Source organism: Pelecanus crispus, chromosome 4 (genome assembly GCF_030463565.1).
Source record: "Pelecanus crispus isolate bPelCri1 chromosome 4, bPelCri1.pri, whole genome shotgun sequence".
NCBI classification, from domain to species: domain Eukaryota; kingdom Metazoa; phylum Chordata; class Aves; order Pelecaniformes; family Pelecanidae; genus Pelecanus; species Pelecanus crispus.
Genome location: NC_134646.1, coordinates 87,155,947 through 87,179,850, shown reverse-complemented (window position 1 = coordinate 87,179,850; position 23,904 = coordinate 87,155,947). Strand labels below are relative to the sequence as shown.

Below are 23,904 nucleotides of genomic sequence, written 5' to 3'. Positions count from 1 at the left end.
TGCCGGCGTCACCGGCAGCAGGATCTCCTGGTGCCGAGCGGCTCATCCTGCAGAGCCCGAGCAGCTCCGGGGGTCCGGGTGGGTGGCGAGGGGACGGGAGCGATGGATACCGCCACAGCCCGGGGGGGCCGCGGGTCCTGCTTGCTCCCTGGACAGCCGTGGCATGGCCGGTTTGTCCTGGGATTGCTCCTGAAAAGTGATGATTAACGCTAAGATGGAGAGCAAAGTGTCTTTTTCTTCTCAAAAAGGGGTGTAACGGAGGACGAGGTGTGCAGGGACTTGTAAGGAAGGACAGTCGCAGCCTCGGCCATCGGGGATTGCTCCCTGCTCTGGGAGAGGAGGGCAGGAGCAGAGCTGATGTTCCTTCCATCTTTTCTGATCCTTCCCGGCTGCTGCTGGCTCGCCAGCCCCCTCCCCAGCCCTGTGTCCGCGTGGGACCGGCACCGTCTGTCCCCCACCCTGTTACAGCCCCTCCGGAGCGCAGCGGCTCGGGTGCTGACAGCAAGCAGGGCTCTTCGTCCGCCGTGGACGAAAAAGCTTTTAGCCCCGGATCTGGGGGCTGCAGGCACATTAGCAGGGCCGTCCCCCCAGTGCCGGGGCAAGTGAGGCTTCGGCTCGCAGCAGCAAAACCCTGCCTGGGTCTGCCGCCGGGAAAACACTTCCAGCCCATCCCAGCATTGCTGCGGATGGGAGCGAGGGGGTATTTGGTTGGTGCCGGGGGTGCCAGGTCTCCTCTGGGCTTGAGAAGGCAGCCCTGGCGCGTGGGAACGGCTGCCTGCGGCTGGAGGAGTTGAGGACCGAGGGTTTGATCATGGCTGGCTCTGCCCGGTGCTGCTCTCTGTGTCTTTTGCCGAGCCGCCAGCAAAAGACATGGGGCTGGCCTGGCCCCCATGCCCGGGAAGGCAAAAGCAACCTCAGGATCCTGGCTGGGATGGGGTGAGGGTGGCTGGGGACCTCCATGGCTTTGCACTGTCCTGGGGGATGCCCCAGCATCCATGTGCTCTCATCTCATCATGCTCGAGTGTCGCCCGTGGCCGGGGGGATGCTCGAGTGGTCTGGAAGAGGGAGATGAGGTGAGAGCTGAGCCGGACCTCGGCTGCCTGCCATGGGAGGCTGCAGCAGCGTTGGCACAATCTGATTTCTCCCCTATAGAGCTGATGCTCCCCCAGAAGCATCCGTGGGGGCTTGAAAAGCGGCTTCTGCCTCCACGGAGGAGTTCTGCAGCCTGCCCTCCGCCCAGCGCTGCAGCAAAGGGGTGCTGGGGGGGTTCCTCTCACCGTCACCGGCCCTGCGTGCACACGCGTGCACAAACCCTGCAGCGTGGGGCGGCCGTGGGCTAGTCGGGACCTTGGCGTGCCGGAGCTGAGTGATGGCAGTGGCGTTTCTTTTGTGCACAGCCAGCACCCCCCGGGTCCCATCCAGCTCCCCCGAGCTCGGAGGAGCCTGGTCCTGCCCGTGGGGACGCAGCGAGGCTGCAGACGACCCCAGACCTCGGACTACAAAGCTCCCAAGTCCCTTTGCCACACAGCACGGGACCCGGTGGGGTATTTGGAAGCTCCTCGAATGTTTCTGCGCATCCTGGGGCTGGTGGGACCCAGCGTGTCCCTGGGAGCATGCCTGGGCCAGGGTGCCCTCGGAGCAGCCCGGCAGCGCTGGCAGGAGCGTGCTGCATGTGCTGCTGGCAGGGACAGAGCATCGCCCCGAATCAGGATGGGGCTGTCATGGCTTCAGACCTGGGGGTCTTTGGTCAGGGAGAGGGGAGCACATGGGTGCTGTGCTCAGGAAAAGCAAACCCTCGGGTTTAGGCTGAGCTGGGCTTTGGGTCCGGTCTCGTCAGGACCACTCGGGTGGGCTGCGGCAGCGGCCAGGGTGGGAGCGATGCCGCGGGTAACCTGCAGTCCCCAGGGCGTCCCTCACCTGGCCTCGGGGCTGCGGCGGCTCGTGGCCCATCTCGTGGGCCATCTCGCTGGCACAGCCTGGGCTGGTTCCACCGCTGCCCGGCAGCAGCGGGGATGAGCGATGGCTGCGGGCGCAGCTCCTTGGCAGCGCAGCAGGAGCATTGCCATGTCATATCACGTTACATTGTACTTTATTGCTCATTGTGTCGCAGGAATAATTTAAGTCGCTTTTCTCATCTGGGACTGCAGAAAACCCTGTCTGGCTCTTGAACTAATGAAGCGTCTGGGATCAGTGACTCGAAATGCTTAAAACACTTCAGTCCAGCATTTCCTAAATTTAAAAGTCAGATTTGTGCATTTGAAATTGATTTTTCACTTGAAAGCTTACTTTACTTCTACATATGTGAATGTTAAAATCTCCTGGAGATGTTGAATCCGACCCAAAACATTTCCTTCGAGTTGAGCAACAGCTCAGCCTGAAACTTCTACTCTCACAAGCACAGAAACCAGCAGTGATCCCAAGCCAGGGCTTTTTATTTTAGCTGGATGCTTGTGCATACCCAGGCTTAACGGGGGCCAGCCAGCTGGGCGATGCTCTGCCCGTAGGCATGAGCAAAGGTTTGAACCCGTGGCGCAATGCCGATTCTCAGCCCTGCAGCATCCCCTCACCCCGGCAGGTCTCTCCTGCCCTTCCTGCACTGCCCCTCCAGCTGCTGCCCCCCACCTCTGCCCGAGTCCTGCAGCCCCTTGTCCCCAGCTCTTCACCCCGCCAGCAACCCCCATCCCATCCCATCCCATCCCATCCCATCCCGTCCCATCCTATCCCATGTCATCCCATCCCATCCCATCCCATCCCATCCCATCCCATCCCATCCCAACCCCTCTCATCCCATGTCATCCCATCCCATCCCATCCCATCCCATCCCATCCCATCCCATCCCAGTCATCCCATCCCAACCCATCTCATCTCATCCCATCCCATCCCAACCCATCCCATCCCATTTCATCTCATCCCATCCCAACCCACCCCATCCCATCCCCTCCATCCCATCCCATCCCATCCCATCCCATCCCATCCCATCCCATCCCATCCCATCCCATCTCATCGCATCCCAACCCATCTCATCCCATCCCGTCTCATCTTGTCTTGTCCCATCTTGTCTCATCTCATCTCATCTCCTGCCATGCCACGCTATCCCGTGCCATGCCATGCCATGCTATCCCATCCCATCTCATCTCATCTCATCCTATCCCATCTTGTCTCATCTCATGCCATGCCATGCCACTCCATGGCATGCCATGCCATGCCATCCTGTCTTGTCTCATCCCATGCCATGCCATGCCATGCTATCCCATCCCATCTCATCTCATCCAATCCCATCTTGTCTCATCTCATGCCATGCCATGCCACTCCATGCCATGCCATGCCATGCCATGCCATGCTATGCCATCCTGTCTCGTCTCATCCCATGCCATGCCATGCCATCCCAACCCAGGGGCCCCTAAACCAGCCCCCTGAGCAAGGGCTCATCACCCCTGCTGCACTCTCTCCTCTTTTCCCGCACTGTTGGGGTGAGGACAAGCTACCCCAGATACGGGGGTGGGACATCCCCTGGGACAGGCTGCCACGCTGCAGACCCCCTTACCGGCTCACCCCTCCTGCCCCCCAGAGCCCAGCCCAGAGCTTGGGGGGAGCCTGGGGGCCGCCCCGGCTCACCGGGGGCCTCGCACCTACCCCACTGCCAAAGAAAATATTTACCCAGCGCTGAAATGAGCTGGGCTGGGTTCCCAGGGCTGGGTGACCCTTGGCGGCCTGCCGGCGCTGGGGACTCGGGGGGGGATGGCGGGGAGCCGGCTCTTGCTGCAAGCCTGAACCAGCTCCATGGGGCTGGAGGGGAAGAGTTAAATACCTGCCAGCCCCCTCGGCATCCCCCAGCGCATTCCAGATAGAGGGGATCCATATGTGCCTGGCTCTGCGGATGCTCGGTGCAATGTGGGGGGGCTTGGAGAAGAGCTGGGGGTGGAGGTCCCCAACATCTGTCTGACTCCAAGCATGGGGGACAAGGTCCCGGGGGCTTCCCCACCGGCCAGGACAGCGCTGCGCTGGCCCCCCACGCTTCCCAGTCTCCCCTCCCAAAGAAAAATAGTCTCTGTTGACTCAGGTGCCAGTGCTGAGCGCAGCGACGCCAGGGCTTGGCCGCGGTTTTATAGCCTGTCTCCCAGCGGAGCGCCTATTTATTTTATTTATCCTTTTCTTTCAGCCTTTCACCCCAGGAAGGTTAAGGTGAGGCATCAGGGGGGCTGCAGGGAGATTCAGCCCCATCCTCCAGCGCCGCCTCCTCTCCCGCCTGCTTCCTCCAGCTTCCAGCGACGTTCCGCTGACAGAAAACCAAAAGGCAAATTTTGCAGGGGGGAAGCAGGGTTTCAGCCCCGTTGCCGCTGCGGAGCTGGATTTGGGGTGCCCTCAGCCAGCGGGGTCTGCGGTGAGCGGGGACATCCCTGCCAGCCAGGGTGGAACGGCTGATTTATGCTCGCTCTTCCCATCGATGTTTTCTCTCCTCTCCCTCCTGACAGCCCACACCTCAAATTCCTGGGATGCCCCCAGGCAGCCCCTTATCACTCTGGTATGCTGGCCAGCCCACATTCCTCCTGGACAAGGAGCAAGCTGCCTCCCACAAAATTGGTTTTTGCTGACTCCTGGTCCCTGTCTCTCCACCAGCCCTGGACACGCGGTCTGCTCAGAGCCATGCCAGCAGACATCACGGGGGAAGAAACCCCGCGGGGCAAAGTGGGGAGAGCTTTGCCCCCAAGACGATGCTTGTCCTAGGCTGCAGCGACGGCCACCCCTCCCTCCCTGCGCGCAGGGCACGCTTTTCATTGGCACATTGCACACTTTCACTGATTTCCCTGATTTTCTTCATTTGTTTCGACTTCCCCAGGAGGTTCTCCTTTCCAGATGGCCACTACCCTTGAGGAACATGTCTCCGGACCTGGAAAGAGGAACTGGATGGGGTTGTGCCCTGGATGCTGCCCACTGCCTACATGAAGGCTGGGGGCAGAGGGCTTCGGAGGCAGGCAGCCTCTGCGTGCCCGGCACCCCGTGAGCGGCTGATCCAGTGGGGACAGTGAGCTCTGCTGCTGCCCATGTCACCATTTTGGGGAAGTCCGTGGGTCCCTGTGGCTTGGCTGGTGGGGGGCAGGAGGGGTGCAAGCTGGGGTGGGGATGCTGAGTGGGCACAGGAGCTGCCAGCCAGCACCTCGCTTCAGACGTGTCTGCTGAGCTCCCAAGCTTCTGCAGGGCTTGGGGAGCAGGGGGCAAGGTGGGCTGTTGGCCCCGAGGACATGCCCACAGCGTGGGACGAGGCTCCATGGGGGCTAACCCAGCCTGGTTGTTCTGGAGACGGGTGCAGGTTTCCAATGGCTCTTTGAAAAGGACTCGACAAGACCCATGGTCTCCAGCACCGTCAAGCCTGGGCTGGGTCTGTCCGCCATGCTCGAGGAGAGCTCCCCGGCTCTGCTTGCAAGCCTGACCGGACTCCATCCTTCCCAAGACCCCCGGGGGAGAAGCCCACTCCATCCTGGCAGGAGCAGGCTCTGCTCGGGCAGAGCTTGCTGTGTTGTGGAGCTGAGCCGGCGGCTCCAGCCCGGACCTCGCACCTTTGGGCTCATGCTGCTGCCCACCATGGGGCAACACTTGCACCAGGGCTACAGAGAGAGTCCTTGGAGAGCGAAGGGTGACATCCAGGCCTGGCATCACCCAAATCTCCAGTGGGGACGGCAGCATCCAGCACCGTGCTGTGCAAGGGCACAGCGGAGGTAGCATCTGCTCCGGCAAAAGCGCTGCAGAGGGACTGAAAGGGAAGCAGAAGCTCAGGAAGCTGGTGCAGAACAAGGGCTGGAGCTGGGTTGAGCTGCATCAGGCTTTCCTGCCTCGGGGCCAGATGGCTGCTCTGGCTCTTTGCAGAATCCCTGGCATCAGCCAGCATCAGCCCAGATGCCATATGGCCGCATTTGCCTAAGTCAGGATTTCTTTGCTCGGTGCTGTGTCAGGAAACGCAGCTCAGCAGCTTCCCGAACCGAGCTGGCAACGCGCGGTGCCCCCCACCGCAGTGGGTGCAGGCTTGGCACAGCCTCCCCGCACCTGCAGCCCTGCTTCCCTGCTCGCTGGTGGGGCTTTTCCTGGGACTGGTTTTCTGGCAGCGCTGCTTGACGGTGGGCGGCACAGCCCGAGGGGCTTGCCGGGGTGGCTGCGGGCAGCTGCTGCTCCTGCTTTTGCTGGCTCAGCACCTGGCCCTGCTGAGTCAAGCCTGGCACATGCATGGAGGGGACGGTGGGCAGTTTCCCACACTCCCAGGGAGCCTGCACAAGGTGGAGCGTTGACCCTGAGCCGTCAAATTTGAGTGCCGGCTTGACCCCGTGCATAGACGGGCTCGTGCCACAGCGCCGGGTCCCTTTACTTTTGAGACAGGTACCCGCCGCAGAGGCTGGATCTGGATCCTGCCCCAAAACAGCCAAAGATCAGCTCAGCCCCTGCCTGAAGGTCACGCTGCAGTGCCAGGCCCGGTACAGCCATGCTGCCGGGACGGTTTGCTCCTGCTTGCTCCTTGTGCAGGTTCCCCCAGGCCCCTCCAGAGCCTCCTCCCAAAAACCCAAGCGGATGGTGCCCCGGCCTCAGTGCAAACCCCGTGGGCTTGGCCAGGCGGCCGCAGCAGCCTCTGCATTGCCCCGTGTCCTGGCACGGCCTCGGTGCCGAGCTGAGAACCCCCTTCGGGAGGGCTGTCAGATTCCTCTCCTCGCTCTGGACATGCTGCAGTAAAACCCACAACGTAACAGCGAGAATAAAGTCTCAGGGTGGCCGCTTGCCTCAGCGAGGATGCGGGCAGATGGCACGCCGGCTGCAGCAGCATCCCCATGGGGCATTGCCGTCCCCGCCGGCATCTGCACCGCCGGCGTGGGCTCTCCCCACTAAACCCCAAGACCCTCTGGGTGTGCCGGGCGGGTGGGTGGGTGCCCCTGGGGCTGGGGTATCGCCTTGCTCTGGCTCTGGCACAGCACAAGGCTAAGGATGCCCCGAGGGGCTCTGGGGGTGCCAGGAGAATGATGCTTGTTGGGCTGCAGCAGTGCAAAGAAAATGCAGCCTCCCGATGACCCTCATAGCCTGGGGTGCTGGGATGCTGCAAAAACCTCCTGTGCCCCAAAACAGCCCCGAATTAGTAAAAGGCAAGAAATAGCTGATGATGACGGCTGTTTCCCAAAAGCAGTGGCAGGCACAAACCACTGAACGGGGAAGTGATACGCTTTTGGGCTCCTCACCCCACCCCGCACCGGATAAATAGCTCTCCCCAAGCGTCAAGGGGCAGGCGCCGACCACGGACATCACGGCTCAGGACCCCACGCAGGCACGGGCACTGCCAGGTAACGCCGCTGCTCCCTGGGGAGCGAGTGCTGCTGGAGGTGCTGGGATGGGGACAGCCGGGGCAGAAACTGGCCCTGGGGTTCACCCCGCGGGGCTGGGACGAGGCGCCTGCATGGTGCCGCGCGGGGCTGGCAGGGTGGCACGGGATGCTCACGGACACCTCGCCGTGGGGTTGGATGGCTGCGGAGGTGAAGGCAGCCAGCGGTGAGAGCATCTCTGTGGGGTTGAGCCTCGTCCGTCTTCTGCTGGGGCCAGGGAAGTTGCCCAGACGCCTCTGAGCCCCGGGTCCAGGCTCGGGGCTGGGTTTGGAGCCAGCGATGCACCCATCCTGCACCCCTCAGCGGGGACTTGGCGCAAGTCCCTGGGCGGCAGAGATTTGGCAAAGCCACGCCGGCGGCAGCGAGAGGGTGGTGCGGGACTATGCGGGCTGCCAGCCCGTGCCGAGGGTGCTCTCCTGGCCCCTGGGACCGGGCAGGATCAGTGCCGGTGTGGGTGCAGAGCCAGCAGCGGCAGAGCAGGGCTGGGCTATGGGGCTGCCCCTTTCCCTCCCTGCTGGGTCTTGCAGGCAGAGGGACGGGACAGGCAGCGGGGAGGTGGGCTGCCTGGCCCCGAGGAGCCGTGTGGTGGGTGGGAGCATTTGGGGACAAGGGCAGGGCGTTCCCTTCCACCCCTGGTCCCAGGGTGGGGACGCTGCCCCACCGCCCTGTGGTCCCCATCTCCGTTGCTCTCTCTGCACTGGGACATGATGGAGGCTGAAGGGACCAACACCAGAAGTTTCCCCTCTTCGTGCTCAGCCCCACTTGCTGCATTTCTATGCCAAGAGCTGATTTTTGCTAAAGCTTGAAGACGTTAGAGATCTCCCTTGCATTTGCTGGCAAGCACGGGACCCCTCGCAGGGATTTGCTCAGGATCAGCCTGAGCGTGACTGTGGGTGCAGAGGACACCGTTACAGGGTTCTTCACTGGGTAATCGCCTCTTTTCCCCTGTTTTCCAGTGCATGACATCTAAATATTCTTGCCTAGCTGGTATTAGGTGATAATGCATAACATGCTCCGCTCTGGCGTGTGCGACGTGGCTGGCTCAGACCACCACTGCGTTGTGCACATGCACACACACACACAGAGAAACTATCACAAATGTTTTTGTCGAGAAATCTTTACAAATGTTTTAATTTCCTTGAGCTAACAAGCACCAGGGCCCCACCCTGTGCCGCCGTGTTCCCCAGCTGCAGCACGGGGTGGGTGGGTGGAGGGGAGCTGGGGTCCCCATCCTGCACCCACAGGTCCCCTCCAGGCCACGCCGCCCGGAAACCAAAACTGGGAGAAGCAGGGCAGAAGAAACGAAACTTGGCGTCCGTGTGAGCAGGGAGCTGGGGAGCTGACCCTGTTGTTGAGCCAACGCTTCCTTCCTCCTTCACCACCGATCCCATGGTTATTTCTGGTCCCTGCGCGGTCCCCGGCTCCCTGCAGCCCCTGGGTGGGACCCCCTTCACAGGGCGCTGGTGGGGCCGGTTCATTTGCTCTTGGTGCTTCAGTTTGGCCAGGAAAAATGCCAGGCCAGAAGTAAAGCTCCGACAAGTGCTTTGGAGTCTAAAATACCTCCCTAAACCAAATTAGCAGCAAGGAAATTCAAAGCATATGTTGGAAAAAAAAGGTGTTAGCAAAGCAGCAAATCATCGAAGGAGGAGAAGGTTGGGGCAGGGAGTAAAGAGCTGCCTCGTTCAACCTGGAAGGATTGCTAAATCATTTGATAAAGATCTAAATTGAAATCAACCAGTTAATTGATTTCCATGATAATGAAAAAAGTTCAGGAAAAAAAAATCTGGTTTATCACAAAATAATTCTTTTAAATTTTAAAATAATTTCATCCATTTCCTTAGATCTAGAGGTGCAAAAAGCCATTAAACCTACTAAAAATTGATAAATCCCGAGTTAAAACCATCCCACCCGAACGTACACCAAAAATCACAGGCAGAGCCCGGAGCGGGCACCGGCTGTGCCAGGCTCAGGGCTGTGGCCACGCTCAGGTCTTATTGAAATCAAAACTGCGGAGTCTAAAAATCTGCGTCCTTCGGTCCCACTTCTAGGACCTGATCCTCAGCCTTCTGCAGCCCGCTGTTCGGTTGCTCCGGCGGGGCACTGGCACCTTTGCGTCTCCGGCATTTTGGCAGCCAGGATGCCGTGTGGCCCCGAGCTGCGATATCGGGATAGCTTTAACACGAGCCCGACCGTGTCCCTCTGTCCTCCGTCCCCACGTCTGTGCCCTGCCTGCCGACGCTCAGACCCTCTGGAGCTCGGCTGGCAGCCGTAAGCAGGTCGCTGGGATTTCTGGTTTAATGGGGACTTCCCCAAATGTGCTTCTTTACAAGTAGCTCTCCTCTTAATTTCAGGTGGCCACTTGCTTTCTTTTGTCCTTGTTTTTATTTTCAACCCCGACTCCCATAACTGGCATTTGGACGACCCCATCACACGCCGTACGCACATTTTCCAGTGCTATATATATATGTCAGTGTTACGTTAGAATCATAGAATCCTAGAATCGTTTAGGTTGGAAAAGCCCTTTAAGATCATCCAGTCCAACCATTAACCTACACTACCAAGTCCACACTAAACCAATCAAGGGTAGACCAGGCTGAACCATGTCCCCAAGTGCCACCTCTGCCCGTTTTTTGAACGCTTCCAGGGATGGTGACTCCACCATGTCTCTGAGCAGCCTGGTCCAATTCTTGACCACCCTTTCCGTGAAGAAATTTTTCCTAATTTCCAACCTAAACCTCCCCTGGCGCAGCTTGAGCCCATTTCCTCTCATCCTATCGCTTCTTCCTTGGGAGAAGAGCCCGACCCCCCTCCCTGCCCCCTCCTGTCAGGAGCTGCAGAGCGATCAGGTCTCCCCTCAGCCTCCTCTTCTCCAGGCTGAACACCCCCAGCTCCCTCAGCCGCTCCCCACCAGCCCTGTGCTCCAGACCCTGCCCCAGCATATGGTGGGAAAAGCTGGACTGCGCTGATGTACAACATGTTTCAAGGCCTTTGGCCACCTCTTCTTCTCGTCAGGGTCCCCTCTGCCGAACACCGGCCTCGAAGACCGGCCACCTCCCCACCTCCCGGCGTGAGCCCCCAGCAGTGCCCGGGCTGCTGCCATGCGCCTGCCCCGGTGGCTCGTCCTCCTGGCCAGCCTCGTCCCATCAGGTACGGTGCCACCGAAAGACCCTCTGCCTCCTGCCCCGCCGGCACGGTCTTGTCCCCCGCGGGGGCTGGTTGCCCGGATTTACACCAGGAGGGGTGGGAGAGGGAGCGCTGACGCCCTGGCCCTGCCAGGAGCCGTGCACGATGACCGAGGGACAGGCAGGACAGGGTCTGGGGACCCCGAGGCTGGTCCTGGCTCTTGCACAAGCCACGGCACAGCCGATGCTCTGGGGGGATTTGCCAGCACGTGCGGCGTCGCGCTGCAGTCCCGCGTGGCAGCTCTGCCCGTGCCCCCTCCTCCTGACGGGCAGGCGTGTGGTACCCACGGGCAGGGATGGGGCTGGGCTCCGGGATGGGGTGGGCATGGGGACAGCCAGGGCATGAGCAAAAGGACAAGGAGACAGAGAGCGGGGGGTGAGGAAACAAGCTTTTGGAGTGCCAGGAAGGCAAATTTTCCTTTTTTACTAGTTTTTTAGGTCTTTGCTTTTCAAATCAGGCTGGTGCCTTGCACTATCCAAAAGCACTACCCACAGATCCAGCTTTTCCCTGTCATCTCCTCCTTCTCTGCCTCAAAATTTTTGTCTCACCCCTCCACTCTCCTCTCCCACCTCTCCCCCTCCGAGTCCCTCCCTGCCTGCCATGACCCCCTGCCAATTCAGGCAGCTCAGGAGACGTGACGCAGCCCCAGAGGGTCCCAGGAGGGGAGCAGGGGGCTGCAGCCTGCGGCGGTCCCCGGCATGGCTCACCCCCTGACCCCCCCCTTTCCCGCTGCCTCCCCTCCGACACAGCCCTCGGCTCCTGGGGGGTCACCTACCCCGAGGTTCTGCAGGGCGTCAGGGACTCCTGCGTGATCATTCCCTGCACCCTGAGCTACCCCGCCGAGGTGTCGGCCGGCGACGGCATCGTGGCCATCTGGTACAAGGATTACAACGACCAGAAGACGCTGGTGTATCACTCGGTGGACCCGGAGGTGGATGCTCGCTTCAGGGGCCGCGCTCAGCTCCTGGGGGACCCCGCTGCTCTCAACTGCACCCTGCTGCTGCGGGGGGTGACGCCAGAGGACAGCGGGGCCTATAGGTTCCGCTTCGAGATCGTCAACGGGGACCGGTGGTCGGCGGCGCGGGATGTGACGCTGAGCATTTCGGGTGGGTAGGGTCGTGAGACACCCCCCATCACCCCCCCGCCAATTCCTTGCCTGCCCACCCCACGCCGACATCCTCCATCCCACCCTCTGCTCTCCATCCCCAGATGACCTCAAGAGCCCGAGCACTGCTGCCAACGAGGAGCAAACCGAGGGGCAAACGTCCACCTTGCAGTGCTCCACACCCTACGTCTGCCCGCTGGGCGACGTCGCCCTGCGCTGGGAGGGCTACGACCCCCAGGTCTCGGTGGTGTCCAGCCAGGTCCAGCTGGACACGAGCGGGGTCGGCCAGCAGCTGACCCTCACCACCTCCTTCTCCTGGAAGGACCATTCCAAAAAACTGCTCTGCAAAGTGTCTTACGGCTCCAAGGAGGCGACCGGGGAGGTCATCCTGCGGGTGAGACGTACGTGGGGAGGCTCTGCACGGGGGGGGCTGGCGGAGCGGGGCGGCGGGGGACGGGGGCACCTCTGCCACAGCCACACCACCCAGGTCCCCCCTCCTGCTGCCCGCCGTGCCTCTCCCTCTGCCTCCTTCCCGGGGCCCCTTGCAAAAAGCCAGAGCGCAGTTTCCTCCTGCTTCTCCCTCCTTCTCCTCTTCCTCCACCACTCTCCACGGCCAGGGCTGGTGTCAGTCCCATAAACGTCGCTGAAGCGCCGGGGTTCCAGCTCTGTGGCACATCCCGGCACGCACCGCTGTGCCCACCCTTCTCTGCTGCCGGTGTGGCATCTTTGCCCCCTTGCCCAGCTCTCCTCTGCGCCAGAGCTGGCTCCTGAGCTCGGGGGAGATCTTTGCTCCTTTCTCCTGACCTCGGGGGAGATCTTTGCTCCTTTCTCCTGACCTCAGGGGAGATCTTTGCTCCTTTCCCTGCACCAGACCCTCACATATAAACAGCAGGATGGGCTACGGCAGAGTCCCGCAGTGCTGCCCAGCCTCACCGCTGCCCGCCGTGTCTGTCTGTCCTCCCCGCAGACGCACCTAAGGACACCCAAGTGTCGGTCAGCCCCTCCGGGCAGAATATCCGCGTGGGCGACACGGTGTCCCTCACCTGCGAGGTGAGCAGCAGCTACCCCCCCATTTCGGTGTACCACTGGTACAAGGATGGGACGACCGTGGGCAGTGACAAGATCCTGACCCTCCGTGGCGTTCGCCGTGAGGACTATGGGCAATACCACTGCGAAGCCCAGAACGCCGTCGGGACTGGCACAGCTCCTGCCTTGACGCTCTACATCTTCTGTAAGAGCCAGGGATGGTCCCTCGGGGCGGCGGGGGCATTGCTGGAGGAGGAGCGGAGCCACAGGAGCGGGAGGGAGTTTACCCAGCGAGTCCAGACTGGGGTGGGCAGGGGCTGGCAGTGAGGTGGCCGGTACTGGCTGGAGGTCCAGGAGCTGGGGAGTCCGTGCTGGAGGACTGCGATGCCTCCATCGTGCCATGCTTGCATCCTTCATCCTCCATGGTGCAGGGCTGTGGCGAGCCCCAAAGACAGGGCAGGGAGGGATTTCCAGCCAAATCCGGGGAGCAGAGCCGGCTGCAAGGCTTCGCTGCCGCCGCGGGGAAGGAGATTGTCAGAGCTCATGGGGATTAGGAGCCACGGTGGTCTGTGGGGAGCGGGGAGCCAGGACCCTCCATCAGATCCTGCAGTCGAGACAAGCCCCAGACCGCTGCATCACCCAGGAGCCCCACGGGGAGCATCTCCCCCCAGCCTGGAGCAGATGGGGCCGGTCTGCTCCCCGTGCAGACCGTGAGAGGAGGAGGATGCTGCTGCACCCGCCATGAGTTTTGTCGCTGGGGCTTTGCATTAAAGCCAGAACTTGAACCCCCACTGGCAAGGCGCTGGTGGCAGGGAACAAACCCAAACGCCTCTTGCTTCCATCGTCATCCCTGGGGGGCAGAGGGGCTCCCGCCTGTCCCCGGACTCCATCCCACACCACAGGGATGGGGGTCTCTGCGCCCGGGGGCTGCTCTCCTGCCTCCGAGGCCATCCTGAACGCGCTCCCATCTCCGTCAGCTGCAGAGATCTCGGTGAGCCCTGCGGCCGAGGTGCAGGAGGGGACGGCTGCCACCTTGTCCTGCGACGTCCCTGGCAGGGAGGGCCAGGACCTCAACTACACCTGGTACAAGAACACCGCCTGGCTCAAGGAGGGCATGGCGCACACCCTGATCTTCCACCACGTAGCCGCCAGCGACACCGGCTATTACTCCTGCAAGGTGACAAATGACCGGGGCAGTGACACCTCCCCGGTCATCAGCCTGAGCGTGACATGTGAGTGCCCCTGCCAGGGGACGGGGGGGGTTCCCAGCAGACGAGGGTCCCTTTGTGCCAGGGGCTGCGCAAACCACCCGAGTCAAAACAGCCTCTGGCCCAAATGTCTTGGGTCCAGTTGAAAGGGGGTTCAGCCCCCCTGGGTAGAAGTTGCTATAAATGCAACAATTTCTGGTCGTGAGATGCATTTGAAGGTACCTTTAAGGGGTATTTGCTGCAGCAGGGACCTGTCCGCCCATTGCAACATCTCCCACTCCTCCACTAATCTGTTAAACACCATAAACTACTGGGAGGTTACTAACCAAGGAGCCAGCTATGATAATAACAGCTCAGGAGCTTTTGCAAGTCAAGGGAAAAATAAAATAGCCCTGGGTTTGGCTTTGACATTTCTGTGAGTAAATATAACCAGCTTACGTAAGGGGGAAGGCAGCTCAGAGGAGCGGCTGTGCGGGCCAGGGTGGACGTGCCCCACGTGCAGGTAGCGGCCGCACAGCTGGCACCTCCCGAGCTGCAGCATCCTTCTCCTCTCCCACAGACCCCCCCCGGACCCCCAGCATCACGCTTTTCCAGGAGATGCAGGGCGGCAGGCTGGCCATCATCCACTGCGCCGTGGACAGCCACCCGCCGGCCACCATGGCCCTTTACCGCGACGGCATCTTGCTGGTGGCCAGCGGCTCGCAGGCGGCCCCGCGCCAGCGGTTCGGTGTCACCGCTTCCCGCAACACCCTGCGGCTGGAGATCCGCGGCGTGGGGCCCCAGGACAGCGGGGAGTACCGCTGCACGGCCAGCAACGCCTACGGCAATGCCAGTGCTGCCAAGCCCTTCGTCGTCCGTGGTGAGTCCTGCTGCTCCCGGTGCCAAGCTCCTGGTCCCGGGTTTTGGGCGCCGATGAACCCCCGGGGGTGGTGGGGCTGTCTCTGCAGGGCTGGCGTGGCCACGCAGCCCTGCGAGCTGGAGGGACCCCCATGGCACCGGGGGACATCGGTGTCTCAGGGACCATGGGGCCGCGGTACCATCCCTGCAGACCTTCCCCACCTCAGGGCGTCAAAGCTGCTTGCAGAGCTGGAGGCGCTCCTGAGTTTTGTTTTTCAAAATGCCGCAAAATCTGTAGCAAAGTTTGACCAAACTCTTTCTTCCCTGTTCCCACAAGCCCCCAGTGGTGCACAGCATCTGGGCACACAGCGGGGACCCGGCTCCTCCTGCTCCATCCCCTAACCCTCTGCACCCCATGGCCTTGATGGTTTGGGGTGACAGAGGCAGCAGCCATGGAAAAGGAGGAGAGAAAAGCCCCCCAAAACCATGCCCAAGAGAAGGCTCCCTTAGGATGTCAAAAGAAACGAAAATGGACCTCAGGGTCCAATTCCAGAGAAAATAAACCTGGGTTTGGGTGCCACGGTAGGTAGTTGGGGTCCATTTCAAGTTGGCCAAGGGGCCTCCAACCCAGCCCCTCACCTGCCAGTGGGCAGAGGGGACCGAGCCTGTCCTGGGAGCAGTTCCCCCAGCCGAACACAAGGGCTCAGTGGGCGCGGGTGAAGGCTCAGGGAAAGCCCCGTTTGTCTCTGCTGGTGGCAGAAAGCTGGGATGAACAGCTCGGGTGGAGACATCCCAGCTGATCTCCAGTGTCCCCAGGGAATGTCACCCACCAAAGGCGCAGCCACCGACACCACGGGCTCCTGCAAAGGTGGGAACGCTCAGGTCCTGCCTTAGAGGGAAGCCGAGCACGGGGCTTTGGCTGGATGGAGGCAGGGGTAGGACATAGGTTTGCGGCAGAGGTTTCCCCTCCCCTCCCTGATGTCCCTCTCCCATCCCTCCTTCAGCCACAGAGGTCCTGATCCAGCCCTCAGCGGAGGTGCGGGAAGGGGCAGCTGTCACCCTGACCTGCCTGGGGGCTTGGGGTGAAGCGGAGGAGACCCTCTACACCTGGTACAGGAACAGCAAGCGGCTGCGGGAGAGCTCAGCCCCGACGCTGCGCTTCCCCTCCATCCGCGGCGAGGACGCAGGCGCTTTCCAGTGCAGGGTCCAGAGCAGCAATGGCAGCGACACGTCGGCCGCCGTCCCGCTCCGTGTGCTCTGTAAGTGCTGCCGGGGGGTCTTCCCCCACTAATTCCCAGGCCACCGAGTGGGGTGCTGTGTCTGGGATGGGTGGTCCTGCTGGGAAGCCCCTCTGCTGCGCCCACCCCGAGGTTTCCCCCATCACCGCTGAACATGGCCAAGGAGCTCTTGGGGAGAAATGTGGAGAGGGCAGAAAATTCCCTTTTGCAGGTAAATCTGTGAATTTGGGGGAGGAGAAATTTGGAGAATGCCAAAATTCCCAAGAACTAAAGAGTTTTAAAATGTCCCATGAAATTAAATTCAATTTTTCAGAACAAGAAATGATCCCTGTGAAAAAAATGTATTCTGGTTGGATTTTGCCTTCCAAATATTTTATGTACTATAAAATAAAAAAATTCCCTGATACCAAAACCAGGCAAAATACCATTAGGAAGCTTCAGCGCTGACCAAATGGCATTTTTATGTAGTCACGGTAGGAAATGTGCATCACAGCTGGACCCAAGATGCCCGTTTGGGGTCTCTGCAGATCTGCCCCAGGGTTTGGGGTAGGGCTGGGCACCTGCACCCTGACCCTGGGCTCAAGCCAGGTGACAACAGAGGTGGCATCAGAGGTGCCTGTGGCATGCAGGTCCCTTGCAGAGAGCCAGCAGATGTGGGACCCCGGGGTCTGGGCAGCTGCAGGGTCATGGGATGGCCAAAAGCTGCTCAGGTGGTGCTGGAAAGCAGCAATCCCTCGGGTTCTTGGGGTTCTCCCAACCCCGGGGATCCGTAATATTCTCACCAGAGGTGTTTTAACCCTGCAGTCCCGCCGAGGCAACCGGTGATGAGCTCCTTCCTGGAGACGCAGGGCGGGCGCCTGGGCATCATCCAGTGCACTGTTGAGAGTGACCCAGAGGCCACCCTGACCCTACGGAGAGGAGAAGAAGTGATAGCCTGCACATGGGGCTGCCCCACCGCCCCCAGCCCCAGGGTCCACGCCACCGTGTCCTACAACAGCCTGGAGGTGGAGATTCGGGAGGCGGTGCTGGAGGACGAGGGGACCTACGTGTGCTGGGCTGGGAACACGCAGGGCAACGCCAGCGCGGCCGTGGACTTCAGGGCTGAGAGTGAGTGCGGTGGCGGGGGCAACGGCAGGACAGAGGCAGATGCCACGCATCCCCGCAGCGTCTGGGAAAATCCTGGGAGAGGGGAGGGCGGGAAGGGGATGTCAGGGAAGGGGAGAAGCTCAGGAGATCAAGAGCGATGGTGGCAGAAGGATGGAACCGTGAAATCCAGGGTATCAAATGGTGTCTGTCTCGCAAGAGCTGCTGTGCACAAGTCGCCTGGTGCTAGGGTGGAGCAGGAGTGGGGTTAAAGTCAGGGCTGCTGGGACTTGGGAGAACCCCAAGAACCCCCCTGCTCAGGGAGGGGGGGGTGCCGGCCCCTCCAACCCCTCCAGACCCTTCCTGGAGGGTTTGGAGGGTTTCCCCCATGGCCACAGCAAGGGGTCCAGCTCCTGGTGGGGATTCACTGCTGACCCCTGCCTGCGTGGGACGGGGGATGCCGAGCAAAACGCTGCTGAGGGGGTTCCCATGGGCCCCCTCCTGCCGGCACATCACCCCTCAGCCAGTGGGGCTCCGGGTGGCCCATAGCCCATGCCAGGCTCCCGCAGGGTGCTGCTCCAGCTCGGAGCTGTTCCCTTTGCAAGGTTGCAGGATTAGCCGGCATTTAACATCTGGAATAGCCACAAAGTCACTTGCGAGCTGGCCGGGCTCGGGGGGTGGTGTTCACCCTAACGCTGCCGAGGCGGTGCGGGCCGTCCTGGCTGAGTTCATGCCGGAGCCTGTTTGCCTCCTGCCTCTGCCCTTGCTTTTAGCTGCCAGCATTGCAGTGGCTCCGTCCTCCCGTGTGCTGGAAGGCCAGGCCGCCAACCTGACCTGCCGGCTAAGCAGCGACTCCCCGGCTCTGCCCAATTTCACCTGGTACCAAAACGGGCAGTGGCTCTCCGAGGGCTCAGCCGCGTCCTTGGTGTTTCGGCAAGTGGCCAGCACGGACGCGGGTCTCTACCACTGCAGAGCCACCACCGACGGCAGCAGCCGGAGCTCCCCCGCCGTGTCCCTGGACGTGCTGTGTACGTACGGGCTGCCGGGGGACGCTCAGTTTATTATTATATCAGGGTTTGTAGCTTATGTCCCTGCAAGCGTGCCCAGCTCTGCGTGGGGTCTGGGCAGAGCTGATGCGGCTGCAGGTGCAGATCTTTGAGGACATGCATATGTCCTGGGGCTTCCTCCCGTGGCCGTCCGTCCTTCCGTGCCACCATCTGCAGCGTCTTTACTTGCCTACTGAGCAAGCGCACGCTGAACACGTGCACAGGCGTGTGTGTGTGATCCTGCAGGTGCAAAGCCTGCATATGTTTCGGGGCCGCTGGGTGGTATAGCGCACCCTGAAAAGCCCGTGAGGGTGGCTGCTGGTGGGGGGGGGACAGTGTGGTCCCCCTGGGGATGGTGTGGTCCCCTGGGTCTCGCAGGGTCCTGGCCGGCAGAGACTTCCTTCCCTTTCCCTTTCCCTTTCCCTTTCCCTTTCCCTTTCCCTTTCCCTTTCCCTTTCCCCTTTCCCTTTCCCTTTCCCTTTCCCTTCCCCTTCCCCTTCCCCTTCCCCTTCCCCTTCCCCTTCCCCTTCCCCTTTCCCTTTCCCTTCTTCCCTTTCCCTTTCCCTTCTTCCCTTTCCCTTTCCCTTTCCCTTTCCCTTTCCCTTTCCCTTTCCCTTTCCCTTTCCCTTTCCCTTTCCCTTTCCCTTTCCCTTTCCCTTTCCCTTTCCCCTTCTTTCCCTTTCCCTTTCCCTTCTTTCCCTTTCCCTTCTTTTTCTTTCCCTTTCCCTTCTCTCCCTTTCCCTTCTTTCCCTTTCCCTTTCCCTTCTCCCTTTCCCTTCTCCCTTTCCCTTCTCCCTTCCCTTCCCTTCCCTTCCCTTCCCTTCCCTTCCCTTCCCTTCCCTTCCCTTCCCTTCCCTTCCCTTCCCTTCCCTTCCCTTCCCTTCCCTTCCCTTCCCTTCCCTTCCCTTCCCTTCCCTTCCCTTCCCTTCCCTTCCCTTCCCTTCGGCAATGCAGCTTTTCCCACTCTTTCTGGGAGGCCCCGGGCTGCTGCTTTCCCGGAGCTCTCCAGCCGGGGAGCGACAGCCGCACAAACACTGTTCCCTGCCCTGCACAGACCCCCCGCGGGACCCCCGGCTGACGGCATTCCTGGAGACGGAGAGAGGCCGCCTGGCCATCTTCCAGTGCTTGGTGGCAAGCAACCCTCCCGCCCAGCTGGCCCTGCACCGGGGTGAGGAGCTGGTGGCCACCAGCGACACAGGGAGCAGCCCCAGCCCGCGGGTCAGCGTCTCGGCCACCCCCAACACCCTCAGGGTGGAGATCCAGGAGGTGACGGCAGCGGACGAAGGCAGCTACCGCTGCACCGCCACCAACGCCTACGGCACCGCCGTGCACCGCCTGTACTTCCGCGTGCAGAGTGAGTACCGCCTGCCTGCTCGCGCCCGCGCCGCATCATGCACTGGTGGGGTGGGGGCCAGAGGTGACACAAAATGTCACCTTTTCTGTGCGGTTCCTGCCTGCGTGCCGCTGTCTGATGGGACAAACGCGCGCTCTGGTGCTGTCCCATGGTGACAGCGAGGCAGAGCAATGTCCCTGAGCATCGTGGGCTACAGCCAGGCAACCCAAAATGACCGAGCTGTGGTGGCCGGGTGTGATCCTGTCCCCTGGCCGCAGCAGGGACATCACTTGGTGCCAAACCATGCCAGTCAGAAGCCAGCGCAGGGCAGTGGCCGGCACCGGCTGTTTTGTGGTGCAGGGGCTTGCGTGTGACGAGCTGGGACCTGGTGGTCCGCCCCGGTGGGCTTTCTGGCTGCGGGTCGGCATCGGTGCCTAACCAGCACCCAGACCCTCTCGCTTCTGCACCCCAGACCCTGGAGCAAGGCAGCACCCACATTACCTGACGGGTTAGCAGGAATCTGGAACTGAAATCATTTTTTTGGCTTGGGATCTGGCCCTCAGACTGATAGATCCAAGTGTGTCTCCATGGAGGTGCCCACATGGGAGCTGGTGTCCGTGCTCCCACCCAGTGCCGCCGGCTCCCGCCCAGGCTCTGGTGCCGCTCCGGAGGCAGCGGCTCACACCCCGCACCCACAGCAGGCACCTGTACCCAAACACCTCATCCTCAGCCCCGGGGTACCACAAGCGATATTGGGTAGACGGCAGGGTGTCAGCTCCCGGGGACAGGGAGCAACGCGTTTTCTTAAAAATAAATATCTAGTGGCAGCCCCAGGGTTGCGAGGGTCCACGGCTTCCCCGGTCAGAACAAGAGCACCGAAGCGTGCACTGCTACGATGCACGCTATGGAAGAGACGAGGGGTTTGTTCGCATCCCACGCTGTGTCGGGGCTGCTCAGGGGCCGGCAGTGCCGAGCTCCGCTGCGGCGCTTTCTGAGCTGCCGGCATCATGTCTCCGTGCTCCAGCTGCCCGAGTCCTCATCTCGCCATCCGCGGAGGTGCGGGAAGGAGACGATGTCTCCCTGACGTGCCAGGTGGTGGGAGAACCACAGGACGACACCGTCTACTCCTGGTACAAGGACAGCGAACGGCTCCAGGAGGGCCCTGACAACTTCCTCGACATGCCCCACATCGCCAGCGCCGCTGCCGGCTCCTACCACTGCCAAGCCCGCAGCCCCTCGGGGACCAGCGTCTCCCCGGCCATCGCCCTGCGCATCTCCTGTGAGTGGGACCCTCCTGGGAATCCAGGGTGCTGGGGTGGGATGGTGCTGGGGTGGGATGGTGCCAGGGCAGGATGGTAGCAGGGTGGGATGGTGCTGGGACAGGATGGTGCCGGGATGGGATGGTGCTCGGGCAGGATGTTGCTGGGGTGGGATGATACTGGGGTGGGATGGTGCCGGGGTGGGATGGTGCTGGGACAGGATGGTAGCAGGGTGGGATGGTGCTGGAGCGGGATGGTGCTGGTGTGGGATGTTACCGGGGTGGGATGGTGCTGGGACAGGATGGTAGCAGGGTGGGATGGTGCTGGAGCGGGATGGTTCCAGGGTGGGATGGTGCTGGATTGGGATGGTAGCAGGGTGGCATGGTGCTGGAGCGGGATGGTGCCAGGGTGGCATGGTGATGAGGCGGGATGGTGCTGGGATGGGATGGTGCCAGGGTGGGATGGTGCCAGGGCAGGGTGGTGCCGGCATGAGATGGTGCCGGAGTGGGATGGTGCCGGTGTGGGATGTTACCGGGGTGGGATGGTGCTGGGTTGGGATGGTACCGGGATGGGATGGTACTGGGGTGAGATGGTGCTGGAGCGTGATGGTGCCAGGGTGGGATGGTGCTGGGGCAGGATGGTGCTGGGATGGGATGGTTCCAGGGTGGGATGGTGCTGGAGCGGGATGGTTCCAGGGTGGGATGGTGCTGGGATGGGATGGTGCCAGGGTGGCATGGTGATGAGGCGGGATGGTGCTGGGATGGGATGGTGCCAGGGTGGGATGGTGCCAGGGCAGGGTGGTGCCGGCATGAGATGGTGCTGGGGCGGGATGGTGCCGGAGTGGGATGGTGCCGGTGTGGGATGTTACCGGGGTGGGATGGTGCTGGGTTGGGATGGTACCGGGGTGGGATGGTACTGGTGTGGGATGGTGCCGGGGTGGGATGGTGCCGGGGTGGGATGGTACCAGGGTGGGATGGTGCCAGGGTGGGATGGTTCCGGGATGGGATGGTACCGGGGTGAGATGGTGCTGGAGCGTGATGGTGCCAGGGTGGGATGTTGCTGGGGCAGGATGGTGCTGGGATGGGATGGTGCCAGGGTGGGATGGTGCCAGGGTGGGATGGTTCCAGGGTGGGATGGTGCTGGGGCAGGATAGTGCTGGGGTGGGATGGTTCCAGGGTCGCATGGTTCTGGGGTGGGATGGTGCTGGGGTAGGATGGTTCTGGGGTGGGATGATGCTGGGGCAGGATGGTACCAGGGCGGGATGGTGCCGGAGTGGGATGGTGCCGGGGTGGGATGGTGCTGGGTTGGGATGGTAATGGGGTGGGATGGTACCAGGGTGGGATGGTGCCAGGATGGGATGGTGCTGGAGCGAGATGGTACCAGGGTGGGATGGTGCCGGGATGGGATGGTGCTGGGGCAGGATGGTAATGGGGTGGGATGGTGCTGGGGCAGGATGGTACCAGGGTGGGATGGTTCCAGGGTGGGATGGTGCTGGGGCAGGATGGTTCCAGGGTGGGATGGTACCGGGGTGGGATGGTGCTGGGGCAGGATAGTGCCGGGGCAGGATGGTCCTGGGGCGGGATGCTGAGGAAGGCTGCTCAGCCACACAGGGCTGTGCCTGGCACATAGCGGGCACCTTGCACAGCCCTCGCTGCTGGCACTGTCCCCAAACGCTGCGTGTCCCACGCACAGGACTTGAACTAGAGCTCTGCATGCTTTGTAACAAAGCCTCCTCCGCCCTTAGAAAATGCCAAAGTGTTAAAAGCGGAAAGTTTCTGGGAGCATATCTCCTCGATAAACACCTAGTCTGAATAAAACCCACCCTGGTGGGTCACGTCCCCTTTCAAGCAGAACTTTCCAATGAGAAGCGGTGTGGCCACCCCACATCTCAGCTGCCTGCCGTGTCACATAAAAAGGGGGAAAAAAATGCACTAGCAAATATTTTGGTTCTGTTGAAACAACATATTGCAATCGACCTGAAATTACCCACATTTTTCCAGGCTTTGATTAGGAGAAATGTTGTCTGTCTGGGATGGAGGGGAAAATCCTGGAAAGCCTGGCTTTTGCTTTTGCTGCAAGCGTGGGCTGCTGCTGCCCCGGTGCTGGCAGCGAGGTGCCAGGAGCCGCTGCAGACGCCTCGGGGTGCCCGAGGAGCGTGGGGAGGGTGAAACCACCCAGGACTGATGATCTTAGAGATCCTTTCCAGCTTTAATGATTCCTAGTTTTTACTTTCATTAAAAATAATCCAGCCAGCAAGCCAGGAAACATGAAATTGCTACTCTCCCCTTAATTAGTTTAGTGGTGGGCTTGGCAGTGTTAGGTTAATGGTTGGACTGGGTGATCTTCAAGGTCTTTTCCAACCTCAACGATTCCATGATTCCATGATTCTATGACCTGGGGGGACAGGAGCCCTCCGGGGCTGGAGCTGGGGCCAGGCAGCCTGGCCTCGGGGGGCTCTGGGTGCAGACTCCGGGTTTGCCCACCCCTCCGTGCAACGTCTGTCCTGGGCAGATGCTCCACGGGTGCCGGTGCTGACCTCCTTCCTGGAGACCCCCGAGGGGCAGCGGGGCGTCCTGCAGTGCACGGTGGACAGCAACCCGCGGGCAGAGCTGGCCCTCTTCAAGGACCAGGCGCTGGTGGCCTCCACGGCGCTGCCGCAGCCCACTGCCCTGCCACGGCTCGGCATCGCCGTGGCCTTCAACACGCTGCGGGTCAGCATCCACCCCGTGCTGCTGGAGGACGAGGGGGAGTACGTGTGCTCTGCCAGCAACGCCTACGGCAACGCCAGCGCCGCGGTGAACTTCACGGCAGGCAGTGAGTGCGTGCAGGCAGGGGATGGGGATGGGGATGGGGACGGGGATGGGGATGAGGATGGGGATGGGGATGGGGATGGGGATGGGGATGGGGACGGGATGGAGCTGTGCGAGCAGCGGCGGGAGGGATGGAGGCAGGGGATTATGGTGAAGGGGCGAAGGCAAGTGCTGCTGGAGGATGCTCGTGGGGAGGGGAGGGCAGAGAGAAGCTGGACTAGGATGGGCAGCACAGAAACGGAGAAGAAACGGAGGAAGACGCGTGTTTATGGGGACAGAGGGCTATGCCAGCGGTGTTCTCGGAGAGCTGCGTGTATCCCCCCACGCACGGTGAGGAACTGCAGTTCATCGCTCCCGGAGCTGATGCAAAGGGCTGGCTTTGAATATCCATCCAGGACAGCGTCCTGGCCATGCTCACGGCGCC

The 23,904-nt window shown here is 61.5% G+C and overlaps 1 protein-coding gene across 1 annotated transcript in view; it reads left to right on the top strand.

Annotated features, from left to right (window-relative positions):
• The window catches only part of SIGLEC1 (sialic acid binding Ig like lectin 1), a 51,551-nt gene that overhangs the window by 9,700 nt on the left and 17,947 nt on the right, over positions 1-23,904 (top strand). The window contains exons 4-16 of the mRNA XM_075709885.1: positions 9,401-9,620; positions 10,432-10,499; positions 11,285-11,641; positions 11,745-12,041; positions 12,608-12,871; positions 13,644-13,898; positions 14,434-14,733; positions 15,716-15,970; positions 16,754-17,056; positions 17,806-18,060; positions 19,133-19,432; positions 20,436-20,690; positions 23,182-23,484. Coding sequence (XP_075566000.1) covers positions 9,401-9,620; positions 10,432-10,499; positions 11,285-11,641; positions 11,745-12,041; positions 12,608-12,871; positions 13,644-13,898; positions 14,434-14,733; positions 15,716-15,970; positions 16,754-17,056; positions 17,806-18,060; positions 19,133-19,432; positions 20,436-20,690; positions 23,182-23,484 — 3,432 coding nt within the window. The remainder of the gene's footprint in view (positions 1-9,400; positions 9,621-10,431; positions 10,500-11,284; positions 11,642-11,744; positions 12,042-12,607; positions 12,872-13,643; positions 13,899-14,433; positions 14,734-15,715; positions 15,971-16,753; positions 17,057-17,805; positions 18,061-19,132; positions 19,433-20,435; positions 20,691-23,181; positions 23,485-23,904) is intronic.